This window comes from Phoenix dactylifera, chromosome 17 (genome assembly GCF_009389715.1).
Source record: "Phoenix dactylifera cultivar Barhee BC4 chromosome 17, palm_55x_up_171113_PBpolish2nd_filt_p, whole genome shotgun sequence".
In the NCBI taxonomy this organism is placed as follows: domain Eukaryota; kingdom Viridiplantae; phylum Streptophyta; class Magnoliopsida; order Arecales; family Arecaceae; genus Phoenix; species Phoenix dactylifera.
In genome coordinates this window covers 5,037,148-5,050,557 of record NC_052408.1, presented here as the reverse complement: position 1 = coordinate 5,050,557, position 13,410 = coordinate 5,037,148, and the positions used below count along the sequence as shown (strand labels likewise).

The window sequence follows — 13,410 nt, the reverse complement described above, 5'->3', positions numbered from 1 at the left end:
GTGTTGTAGTACTTGGAAGGAACTATGTCATTATATTGATGTGGAACCGCCTTGACTCGCATTAGTAAGTTGTTTAATTATGGTATTATGATGACCCAACTGACTATGGATTAGAATGATGCGCGCCTAATGTTTATATCATTTCTAACCAAAGTATGGTCATATGGGCCAAGTGGGAGAATGTTGGGTTTTGACCCACATGACCACATCGTGGTCAGTTACGATTCCGTGAGAAGTGGAAGCATTATCCTTGATGGTAGGATAACATAACGGGTCTCACCCTCTGCCTAGAAGCGAACAGAAAATTGGACTCCATCTCCTGAGTGTTCGAACAGGGGCCAAAAGGGAGATACGAACTAAGGACTTGATCATCCAGAAAACAAAGGAAGCTTTGATCGTTCAGTCTATCATGGATCCAGGTATGCTTCCTTTCAAGATTGGTTCTATTATGATCCTATTTAAGATGATTTTATCAATAAGATGATGGATTAGTCTTGAGTATGAAGAGTCATAAGGAAGATTCAGTCTAAAAAATTATGTCTAGGTTTATAAATATGAGAAGCTGAAATCGGTTTGTAAAAGCAAAAAAATATAATCAAAAACATACTTTGAGTAGCAGCTAAAGTATTCAAAAATCTCTCAAGTTTCCTTTCTAACCTCACAACTCTACTGTATTTTCTGTTCACTATCTTCCGCTAACCCAAAAAAAATTGGTATCAGAGCTTGTAATGGCGGCTAATCATGTTCCAACCATGTTCCTATACTCTCCTAATCAAGTTTCTATTTTTGAAGGAGAATACTATGACTATTGGAGTAGCCAAATGAAGACCATTTTCATCTCTCAAGACCTTTGAGAGGTGATTGAAGACACTTATGAAGAACCACCTGCTGAGGGAAGCTCATCAACTTGGACAGAAGAGCAACAAAAGCAATATAAAGAAAATATGAAAAGAGATGCAAGTGAACTAGGGCTTATCCAACAAGGGGTAGAAAGGCCATTTATCCTAGGATATTTGGTGCCAACAAAGCAAAGCAAGCATGAGATATATTGAAAGATAAATTTCATGAAAATGATAGAGTCATCTCCATGAAGCTGCAATCTCTTTGGAGGAATTTTGAAATTATGGCAATGAAGAAGAGTGAAAGTTCTTAGAAATTTTTCTTCAAAATTGTTGAAATTGTTAATCAAATACAAAGTTGTGGAGACACCATTGAAGACAAAAAAAATTGTCCAAAAGGTTCTTCGGAGCCTTTCCCCCAAAATTTGATCATGTTGTGGCTACCATTGAAGAATCCAAAGACCTCGCCAAATATACTTTGCATGAGCTCATGTGTTCTCTTCAAACTCATGAGCAAAGAATTAATAGATCTTTAAATTCTCACTTAGAGCATGCATTCTAATCCAAGCTAACCTTCAAGGCGGCAAAGCCAAGACAAGCAAGAAAAGTCTCATCCTTCAAAAATAGCAAAGGGCATCACTACCAAAATGAAGAAGATGGTCAAGCTAAAAGAAGATACGGAAGCACACAACAAAAATTTAAAAGCTTAAGTGCCAGTTGCCGAATTTGCAAGAAATCTAACTATGAGACAAAGAATTGCTACTATAAGTGCAAGAAGTGCAAAAATCTCAATCATTCTCAATGGAATTGTTGGTTTCAAAATAAGAAGAAGAATGAAGCCAACTTCACAAAAGGTGAATCCAATCAACTCTTCTCTTGCATGAGTATTCAACAAAAAAACCAACAAGTTTGGTACTTGGATAGTGGTTGTAGCAACCACATGACCGAAAACCGCGACTTGTTTGTGGAGCTTGATCAAAGCATCACTTCTCAAGTTAAACTTGGAGATGGAAAGCTTCAAAATGCCATTGGCAAGAGAGTCATTTCAGTCCACACTTATGGAGGTAAGCAAAAACTCATTAAAGATGTTCTTTATGTTCTAAATCTTGTACTAAATCTCCTAAGTGTTGGACAACTCTTACAAAAGGGTTATTCACTAATTTTTGAAAATAGAAAATGCAAAATACTTGACAAGAAAAATAATCTCACTATGACAATAATTGAGATGGCTCAAAACAAAGTGTTTCGTTTCTTTATGCCACAAGTTGAAAAAGTTATTTTTAAAAGTGAGACTCTAGACAAGACCTTCTTATGTCACTTGAGATATGGTCACTTGAACAACAAAGGGCTTCATTTGCTCAAGCAAAAGAATATGGTTATTGATCTTCCAACAATAGAGCAAAGAAATCAAGCTTGTGAAGGATGCATATATGGGAAGATGCATAGGCTTCCATTCTCCAAGACCTCTTGAAGAGCCAAAGCACCATTGGAGTTAGTTCATGCCGAGTCCTTCAAGAACTCCATCTCTCAACAACAAGAGGTACTTTATTCTTTTCGTAGATGATTTCACAAGGATGATGTGGAACACTTGTGGAAAAGCAAAGTGGTCGCCAAATCAAGACCCTTCGGACTGATCGAGAAAGAGAATTTATTTACACTCCATTCATGAATTATTGTAAGAAAAATGGCATTCAAGGGCAGCTCACTATCAAAAGAAATCCACAACAAAATGGAGTGGTGAAAAGAAAAAATTGTACTATTATAGAAATGGCAAGGAGCATGATGAAAGGCAAAGACCTATCCAAAAATTTTTGGGCCAAAGCTATTAACACGGCGATCTACATTCTCAATCGCTCTCCTACTAAAGCGGTAAGAAATAAAACTCCATTTGAAGCTTGGAATCAAAGAAAGCTGATGGTAAGTCATTTCAAAGTCTTTGGATCCATAGCTTATTCTCATATCTCAACTCAAACTCAAGTCAAGTTTGATGCAAAAGGTGAGAAACTTATTTTCATTGGATATAGTGATGAGTCCAAAGGCTATCGTTTCTTTAATCCCAAAACAAACAATCTTGTTGTCTCAAGGGATGTTGTTTTTGATGAGATGTCATCATAGAAATGGAAAGAAAATCCCATTAAGCACTATTTACATTTGAGTTTTGGGAACCATTGACAAGGCAAGAAGAAGCTCAACATCACCAATTTCAAGATCTTCAAACCAACAAAGTTCAACTTCACCGCCAAGGAAGATGCAGACACTACAAGATATTTATGAAACATGTGATGTTGCTTTCTTCTCTTGTGAACTACAAACTTTTGAAGAAGCCACCAAAGAAGAAGTATGGAGGAAAGCTATGGATGAAGAAATTGAAACCATTGAGAAGAACAACACTTGGAAGCTTGTGGACTTGCCAAAAGGAAAGGATGTAATTGGCCTAAAGTGGATTTATAAGACAAAGTTCAAGGAAGATGGTTATATTCAAAGGCACAAAGCAAGGCTTATTGCTAAGGGCTACTCATAACAATTCGGAATAGATTTAATGAAACATTTGCCCCGGTTGCTCGAATGGAAACCATAAGAACTATTCTTGCATTAGCTACACAATTGGAGTTGAATGTTTTCCAATTGGATGTCAAATCAGCATTTCTCAATGGAGACCTTGAAGAAGAAGTATATGTGAAGCAACCACAAGGTTATAAAGTAAAAGAAAAAAAAGACAAAGTATACAAACTTCAAAAGAGCACCGAGAGCTTGGAATAGCAAGATTGATGGATACTTCATTCAAAATGGATTCCAAAGAAGCCCAAGTGAACCATCACTTTATGTGAAGATTGAAGGTAAAAATATTTTCGTTATTTGCTTATATGTTGATGCCTTGATTTACATGAGCACAAATATTGAAATGGTTGAAGAATTCAAGAAGAGGATGATGAAGGAATTTGAGATGACTGATTTGGGCCTTATGAAGTACTTTCTTACAATTCAAGTTAAGCAATCCAAAGAAAAGATATTTATTTTTCAAGAAAAGTATCTTGAAGATTTGTTGAAAAAATTCCAAATGGACAAGTGCAAACCAGTTTCAACTCCTAGGGGCTTGAATAAAAAGTTGTAGCAAAATGATGGTGCTGAAAAAGTTGATGCAAAAACATTCAGAAGTCTTGTAGATTCCTTGATTTATCTCACAAATACAAGGCCCGATATTGTGCACTCAGTAAGCATGATTTCAAGATTCATGAGTGAGCCAAGCAAACTTCATTATGCTGCCGCAAAAAGGGTGCTTAGATATCTTCAAGGAACAAAGAAACATGGCATCTTATATGAGGAAGAAGAAGATAATAAGCTTATTGGATTCACTGACAGTGATTGGGCAGGCTTCTTTGATGATAGAAAAAGCACTTCGGGCTATTTGTTTTGCCTTGGTACAAAGGTAATTTCTTGGAGCTCAAAGAAGCAAAAGACGGTGGTGTTATCATCAGCCGAAGCTGAATACATAGCTACTACAGATGCTGCTTGTGAAGTAGTATGACTAAGAAGAATTCTCTCAGATTTACGTCAAGTTCAATCATAGCCAACAATAATTCATTGCGACAACATGTTGGCCATAGCAATGACAAAAAATCCAGCGTTTCATACCGGACAAAGCATATTGAACTTCAGCATCATTTTATAAGAGATTTGGTATACAAAGTAGAGATATGCTTGGAGTTTATCAACAGAGACTCTCAGCTAGCAGATTTTCTTACTAAAGTTGTCACAAGTAAAAAATTTGAGAACTTCAAGAAGCAACTAAAATTACAAATTAAAAGAGGGTGTTGGAAAAAATAATTTGTAATTTTCTGAAAGCATGAATAATCATATGGAAGAACTTGAAGATGATGGATGAAGAATCATATGGAAGAATTTAGAAGATGATGGATGAAGAATCATGTGAAAGAACCTAAAAGATGATTGATTAGTCTTCAAGTATGAAGAATCATGAGGAACATTCTGTCTAGAAAATTATATCTAAAAAATTCTATATAGGTATATAAATATGAGAAGCTGAAAGCAGTTTATAAAAGCAAAAAAATATAATCAAAAACATACTTTGAGTAGCAGCTAAAGTATTCAAAAATCTCTCAAGTTTTTTTTCTAACCTCGCAACTCTACTGCATTTTCTGTCCACTATCTTCTGCTAACTTAACAGAGGTAGGAGGGAACTGAGAACGACATTGAGTAAGGAGGCGATGGGAGACGAGGTTCGCGAAGCTATCCTCAGTGATGAGGACAGTGAGGGAGAGGGCGCGGTGCCAGCGTCAATGAAGCAAGTTGAGCTGCCCTAGGTAAAAGCGAAGGGGGAATGGGTGAAGGCGGCAAAGGCCATTATCGAAAAGAAGGAGATTGGAGAAGATGGAGGAAAGATGGGAACGGGAACAAAAAGCCTATAGAAAATCGCATGGAGCAAGCTTTTTTCCTATCGTATAACGTGCATTTTTATGTGGAAACCCAAAAGCTGTAATGGGACTCTTTTTAATAATGGGTTCGTCCATCTTGTATTAAAATGAATAATAAAAAAAAATTGTGATATCAGTGTAAAGAAAGAGTTTAGTCCTCCCTAAGGTGTGTATTAAGTTGCAATTTCTAGTTTGAATAATAATTAGATGAAGAGTATAAATGCCAAATTATGGCCGCAGTGGATGTCATTGTGGGATGATGCCAAAATAATTGGTAATCTAATTCTTAATATGTGTATTTATGACTTCTGTATACATACATACACAATTGATTAATTAATTAAATTAAATTCTTTTACTTCTTAACTACCTAGCAAATAGAATGACAGCTACAAAAAATTTAGCATTGACATCGACTAAAGATTGCCTATTATATAATTTTGTTGTGAAAGTTTATCCGCCATCCACCATCTATTGCTATGTTAACAAGTTTAGTTCCTTAGTAGTACTATTCTTCCACCTATGAGCATAGCAGTAAAAATAAAGTTTGATCATTACAATATAATCGTCAGATCTATTTTTTTTCCTAAGCTATATTTTCACATAAGATATTAAGGAGTAGACAAATATGAGTGTTAATATAAGATGAAATAGATAAAAACAAAATTAGATTTTTTATAGCCCTCTAAATATGTGAAATTATATAAATATCCTTGTAAAGTTGCTATCTACATATATATATATATATATATACTTATAAATATTTTCTTTTGTATGTCTACCTATTAATGATATTTAAGTTATTTCAATTTTAAACGGTTAATTTCTTAATGACTTAGATGTCATAGGTATATATATGTAAAAAACAAAAGAGAGAAAAGAGAAAGATATACTTACAAAATAAGTTTTATAAGGATGTAAATGCAAATATCAATTTTGGAAGAGTATTCATGCAAATTTCAATATTTAAAAGTTATGTACTCAAAAAATTCTTTTGATAAACAAAGATTCTCAAATTCTAATAATAATTCCCAAGATCCTATTAAGTAAAAAGTTAGGGATGACAAAAACCCCAGGCAAGCAAACAATTGACTTTTCAAATTACAAGAATTCTGTTACGAAAGCACATTGCCATTGGCATCTCAAGACTCAAGTGCATTCTTCTCTTGATTAACCTATCAAACATCAATCTAGATGTGCATGCATATGAGAAACACACACGTCGGTCTTTTACAAAAACGTGAGGGGAACAAAGATGGATGAAATATTAAGTTTATTACTTTGATCGGTTTGAAAAATATCCTGGTATTTTGAGGATAAAACTATAATTGGATTAGACGTGATTGGTCTTCCAACTTGTTAGACTTCAAGAAGGAAAGACAAACCTATCATGGTACCCGCATCAGTTATGTACGCAGACATGAGGTAATCGAGTCAATGAAATATTACATTGAAAATATAAGACAATTTTGAGAAAAGGTGATATGAAGTGAGAATTCATACGAAGTAGAGGGGCAATGGCCACCCATTTCTCAAAAATATCCATAGAATAGCGAGAGACTGTGACTCATTTGTGTATCGGAAGGCAGATAGAGCTGCAAACTGAGTTACCTTCTTCGCTCCTCACTATTTAGGAGAGATCCTTTGGACGTATTTTGTAGCAGCTCCTTGATGGTTGCACTCATCTTAGAGCAATGTGAGCAGCTGTTGTACCAAAAAAAAAAAAGAAAAAGAAAGAAAGAATAGTTACTCGAGTGTAGGATTATAACTCTTTCCATTTTCTGCGAGTGGTTCAGGGAGGATTCTACCATTATAGGCTAAAGGATATGGGAAATTTGGATAAACGCAGGGAGTATGGGCTTCCCATGGACTCTTAAGATAGTGGGATCCATGTTGGGTTGGGCTCTCTCGGGTAGATTCTCGGCAAAATCCAATAGAACAGGGGTGGGTTGGGCTCTCTCGGGTAGATTCTCGGCAAAATCCAATAGAACAGGGGTGGGTTGGGCTCTCCAATAGAACAGGGGTGGGTGGATTCTCGGCGAAATCCAATAGAACAGGGGTTCTGCATCTTTCGCGCGAAAGAAGAATCCACCTTCCTTCGCGCGAATCCACCGTTAGATCGCGTAATGATCGGTTCGTGAGATGAGTATAAGGGTTTGTAGTGCTTTAAGAGTTGTGGGGAGAGAGATCCGACGGCTAGGGTTTCCTCTTCTCCTCCTATATATATTTCAAAACCTAGCCGCCTGCTAGGTTTCTTCTTCACTCCAAATCGAGAGAACCGCAGGAGCTTCGCCACTGCCGCCGTCATGGGTCGTATGCACAGCCGCGGGTATCCTCCCTTCTTCTTCCAATTCCTCTACCTCGCAGTCTCCTTCTTCTTCGTTTATACCATCTCCCTGATCTCTTTGTTATTGGGTCGCAGAAAGGGTATCTCCTCGTCGGCGTTGCCGTACAAGAGGACTCCTCCGAGCTGGCTCAAGATCTCCGCTCCGGACGTGAGCAAGCGCTCTCTTTCTCTCAATTTTAGCTTTTTTTTTTTTCCTTTTCTTTTGTTGGTTTTGATTGGGTTTTGGATACGTTCGATCTTTTAGGTGGAGGAGAACATCTGCAAGTTTGCGAAGAAGGGGCTGACGCCGTCGCAGATCGGTGTTATTCTCCGTGATTCTCATGGTATTGCCCAGGTGAAGAGCGTCACTGGGAGCAAGATTCTCCGGATTCTCAAGGCTCATGGTATTATGTTTTTGTTTTGTTTGGATTTTGTTTGGATTTTTATAGTGTTTTTGGTATAAAGTTGTAATTTTTATGTGCGTCATTGGTAGGGTTTGGTCCGGAGATTCCAGAGGATTTATACCATTTGATTAAGAAGGCGGTGGCAATCAGGAAGCACTTGGAGAGGAACAGGAAGGACAAGGATTCCAAGTTCAGGCTGATTCTTGTGGAGAGCAGGATCCACCGCTTGGCTCGTTACTACAAGAGGACCAAGAAGCTCCCTCCCGTCTGGAAATAGTGAGTTCTTTCTCCGCTCTTTTCTTCACTTCTTCCGTTAATTGCTATTCTGTTTAGGTTGTATTGGTTTGCTAACAAATATTATGCGCAATTGCAATTGGTGTTGCCTGATATTGTATTCTGTTTGGCTGATTTATATGAAAAAAGGAGGAATTTTTCGCTGCAACAATTTCATGAAATTGGTTTACTTTGCTTTCAATTTTGCAAATTGAATTGTGATAGAGTCGTGGTATTTCTTTACGTAAATGTATAAGAGAGGTGATTAATCTGTGCCATTGGGTGGATTTGTAAAAAGCTCATTTATAGTTGCATTACTTAGAAAGCAAATGCATTAAGCAGTGCAGTAAAAAAAATGTGGTGTTAAATCTCAATCCAGGGATCTGTGAAATCTAAGTGTCATGGTAAGGGGTGCATGCCTTTATTCTACAGAGTCTTCTATAGATTCTATAGATGTATCAATTCATGGGCATAATTAGAGTTTGAAGGACATAGTTTTGAATTCATGTGTTTTCAATCAAGGAAAAGTTACTATTTCATTTCAAGATTCAAGCACACTAGGAATTGGATATTGATAATGTGGGAAAAAGTCTTTGTAAGTCTTTTATTAATAATGGTCTCATAGCGCATGCTTGGATGCACGACATTGTTATGAAGTTTCATGATCTCAAACATTGCGAGAATTACATGTTATGGTTATGTAATACTAGGTATTGGTTTGTACCATAAAATTGCATAAAAGCTCCTAAGTCATAAAAGTGGTGTTTTGTCTCCTTACCATATTATGTTTCTTTTTTTCCCTCCCTTGCCTATCATTCTCTTTCTGCTTACATCTCCTGAACAATTCCAATTTTCAAAATTCGAATTTAAGTTCAGAAGAAGATAAAATCATGATTTTTGGAATTAGAAGCTTCCAACATGCCTTTAGTGATATCTGTTTTTTTTAATAAAATTCACCTATATTTATATAAATATTGGTTTAATCCAATGCTTGGCAGTGTGATGTTTGCACTGTCTCCTCTAACATTGTCAACAAATTTTTGCTTTATATGTAATGAAGCATGGAGATGTTTGAAGTGTGCAAAGATGGAGACTGTTAAAAGAAAATAAAAAAGAAAGTCAATCAATGAAGAGTTTGCACATGCACTTTAAATGCTGAGAATTCTATTATGTGTACCGCAGGAGTTAAGATGATTGATAACCTATTTTTATCCAGAAATTGTTGGATGTTGTAAACTGATTTTGTGCATCTGTATAATTGGATTTCTTTATTTCTTTGCCAGCCTTGGCAGATATTTGTTATCTCATTTTGCATCTATTCACTTTGTTTAGATCTGTATTTGAATCTAATCTGCTTAAAATATAAGCTGAATGATTTTTTGAATTATTTTAAACCCTCTTTGGTGGAAATAATTATAACATTTGTAGTCACTTGGAAGATACTCTATTGTTGTTCCGTTGTTTCATTTGGGGGTTTGAAACAAATGCTGCATGGCTTCTTTTTGTTTTTTAAAACCTTCTCATGAGTGGCTAACATTGTTTTTTAATAATCAAATAATATTTGTTTTAATTCAAAATCAATTGACCCACCTTACTCTATGTGTTGGTTCGTAACAAGTGTATATTAATGTCTCCAGCCATCCTAAATCCTCATATTACATAAGCATCTTGTGCTCAACCTGACATAAATTATCTTGATCCTTCCATTACTTTTTATCTGAGAAGAACCCTATTAAATCATAAGTCACTTGGTGTTTTTAAAAATTTGAGAGTAGAGGGTGCTTGTTAGGTTTATATGACATTTGTGCTAGATACAGCTGGTTCTTGTGTAAAATTAGTTGGAAATTTTGAGAGTTTTCTTAGGTAAAGCCCCTTTGTTACTTCTTTTTTTTGGCTGTTTTCTCACACTAGTTATTTTGACTGGTTGTGGGACTAAGATAAGAACAAAAAGCATGTATAGGAACAGGTTAGCATACAATCAGATCTGATACTGATCTTGAATTATCTGTCCTGTGGTTTGAGGCAAGTGAATTATGGATTTTGCAAGTTCTCATAAACACGCTATTGAACTCAAATTTGGTGCAGTTTTCTGTTATGCTTGTTTGCTTATTTTTTCTGGACCTTAGGCAAATTGTAGGAAGCTTGAGACTTGGCATGGTTTGGGAAGATTTTACGAAACTCTATCAAAAAGTATTTATCGAATTTAAGTGACATTATCTATTTGCAAAATTTAGCTGCAAGCAATCTTTGTTTAATGAAGCATGACCAGTCATCTTGCTGTCTGTTTTTGATTTCATGTTACCAGTAGGAATGTTGTAATGATTACACAAAATTCTGTTGAACCTTTGCAAGTCACGTCACTTTCTGTATCTTAGAATCATGGTTCTCTAGTATCTCAGATATTCATAAAAGAGCAATATTTTTTTTTAATAATTACAAGGATATGCTTTTTCATAGTTTGTTTAGATTCAGGAAAATTTGGAGCTGACTCTTTTTCCACAATCCAATTAATCATCCCAATTTGCCTAAAATCCTAGCTAGAGGCTTTTGTCACACAATATTTTAGTTGCTTAGTGCTCTCATGTTCTCAGGGTGTTCATTCATTGCTTTTCTAAGCACCATCAACCAGTTTTTATTGTTCAAATAGGGATTTCTTGCTGTTGCATTTTATGTTATTTTGTGCCTGAAATGCTAGACTTATTTAGGGATAATTATCTTTATCTCCTCCCGGTGTACACATCCTGTTCCTGAATTGCATATATGTATCCAAGGCAACATTTATATCCAAATGTCTTTCGCAAGTAGGCAGGTTCTATCATCAAGGATATTTGAGCAAACCATTGAATAATTAAGTCTGTTGGTGATGGATGTTTTTGTATTAGTTCAATCTCACATGGGAACTTTTAGCTCAGCTGGTCAAAACCTGACTCTCCATCATAGAAGATTCTGGGTTCAACCCTGTTTGTTGTATAAAAAGAAAAAATTCCTCTGATGCAACATAAAATTTTATCTTGCTTTGAGACATCTATTGATCCGTCATGAATCATGTGCATACATGCCTTTGTTTATATGGATTTATATGTCCAACATGCACATATGCTTTTGCATCATATAGATATATGAACCTGTGGCACCATTATGTAGATATGCATCTTCTGCATCATATAGATATGTAACTATATTGATTTTGAAATTTGATATGTTAGACAACGTGTTTATGAGATTTGAGATGCCATGCTTGGCCGTGTACAACTGGATCATAACTACAGATGGATCATTATGATTTTCTAGTCTATAAATTCATTGGAAGCAAGTTTTCTTAATTTGTTGCAGTCCACCTTCTCTTGTAATGTTTTAGTTAATGGTTTTGGGATGACGGGACTTGATTACCACATTTTCTTAAGCTTTTCCAAACTTTGGCATTTAACTGTTTCTGACTTTTTGCTTATGTTTGTTATGAACTTGATTATAATAAATATGTGATTGCCCATTAACATTTTGAGACATCATACCGACTCATGTTTATCGTCACTTACTGCTTCTGGCATTCTTAATGCCTGCCTGCTTTGCTTTTTTGCAGCGAATCCACCACCGCCAGCACTCTTGTGGCTTAGGTTTTAATCTCCTCAGCCTGAAGGATGCTTATAATGAAGTTGATTTACCTTGGAATTTTGGATCAGAATGGAGAGTTCCCTTGTTAGAGAATGAAATTTGTGCCTTTGTTTCTTTTTACGAAAATAGGACAGCCCTTCGGATGCTCTGAATAGCTGACATTTGGTTGACCCCATTTTCGTTTTCAATTGGCTAAAGTAGTGTGTTCTTGTCGTATGGGTAATGGCAATTATTTTTGATATATGTCTGATGCTTGCTATGGGATAAACAGGGTTCATGTTGGGTTCAGCCACTTCTGGCATAGCCATACCTGAACCCAGACTGTGTGGAACTCAGTTCCAATCCAAATTCTATATCCACTAAGAGGTGGATCTCGTACTGGTATCATTTTATTACAGATATGTTTAGTATGAGTGACCATTCGGTATACTGAATTTTGGTATGTTTTTCGTATCATGTACCAGTTTTTGTAATATGTACCAGTTTGGTATGGTCTGTATGCATCAGCATCATAAATCTTGGTTCAGTCAATTGAGTTGGTATGTGTTAGGAGTTTGGAGTCCTTGGATATTATTTTCAAATGCATTTAACTAGAAAAATCTGAGTGCACTAATAACTAGGCTTCCTATTGTATATGAATCTGCTTCCACCTGAGAACAACAGGGCTCGTATTTCCTGGACTTCAAAAATGGTGGTATGTGAATGGTTGTATGAGTTTCTATCACTCTTTGCCAACTGGGTATTAAATATATGAGCATGGCAATTACGGCGGGCCCTGGGTGTCTGGGGAAGAAAATAAGCTTAACATGGTAAAAGAGAGAACCAGTCAAGTTGGGTAAAAGCCCATTGGTTAGGGCTTTTCAAATATATGTATTTATCCTTGTAAATTCACTATTTAGGTATATATCTTCTTCTTTTTTTTGGTATCTGACTTATAGTCAACATGTCTTCTAAGAGGAAGCGAGCTGTTTAAAATTGAAATGGTTGAAATATACTTAATAAGAATAGAAATAATATATAAAGGGTTTACATGCAATCTTAGATTTGTAAGATATATATGCAGAAATTTTTTAATTAAATGCTAGTTAAACTAACATCATCTAGAGTACTGTGGCATCGACGGTAAGCATACAATAAGGAATAATTGATAAAGGTATTTACAAAAAATGAATTTATGAGGTTATACATGTAAATTTGAATATGAAAAAATCTTTTACTTAAGTGTTTTGGCAAAGTACCATGTAAGTACTAACCTATGCAAACTATTGGGTTTTTTTCAATGTCAAAAACCATGTTATACAAATAACACTAATCCGGCCCTATCAGGTCTGGCATGAAATGAACTTCTAATCTGAAAGTCTATAACCCAACCTATTCCTATTTTGGATAGAATTGATTGACTACTTTTATTCCAGTTGTCTTTGATTTCATTGTAATGTAGGGAGTAGAGACTAAACATGTATTTTGTAATACTTTTGATTCCTATGATGTAATTTATATGTGTTTGTTTTTTATTTTATGCA

General features: G+C 35.7%; 1 protein-coding gene across 1 annotated transcript; it reads left to right on the top strand.

The window, feature by feature from the left end:
• The first annotated feature begins 7,468 nt into the window (after positions 1 to 7,468).
• Positions 7,469 to 12,396, top strand: LOC103708272 (40S ribosomal protein S13-like). The gene is made up of 5 exons (XM_008793115.4): positions 7,469 to 7,601; positions 7,695 to 7,767; positions 7,864 to 8,002; positions 8,092 to 8,278; positions 11,856 to 12,396. Exons 1-5 carry the CDS (start codon positions 7,579 to 7,581, stop codon positions 11,887 to 11,889), a joined length of 456 nt encoding a protein of 151 aa, XP_008791337.2. The 5' UTR covers positions 7,469 to 7,578; the 3' UTR covers positions 11,890 to 12,396.
• Positions 12,397 to 13,410: the final 1,014 nt, after the last annotated feature.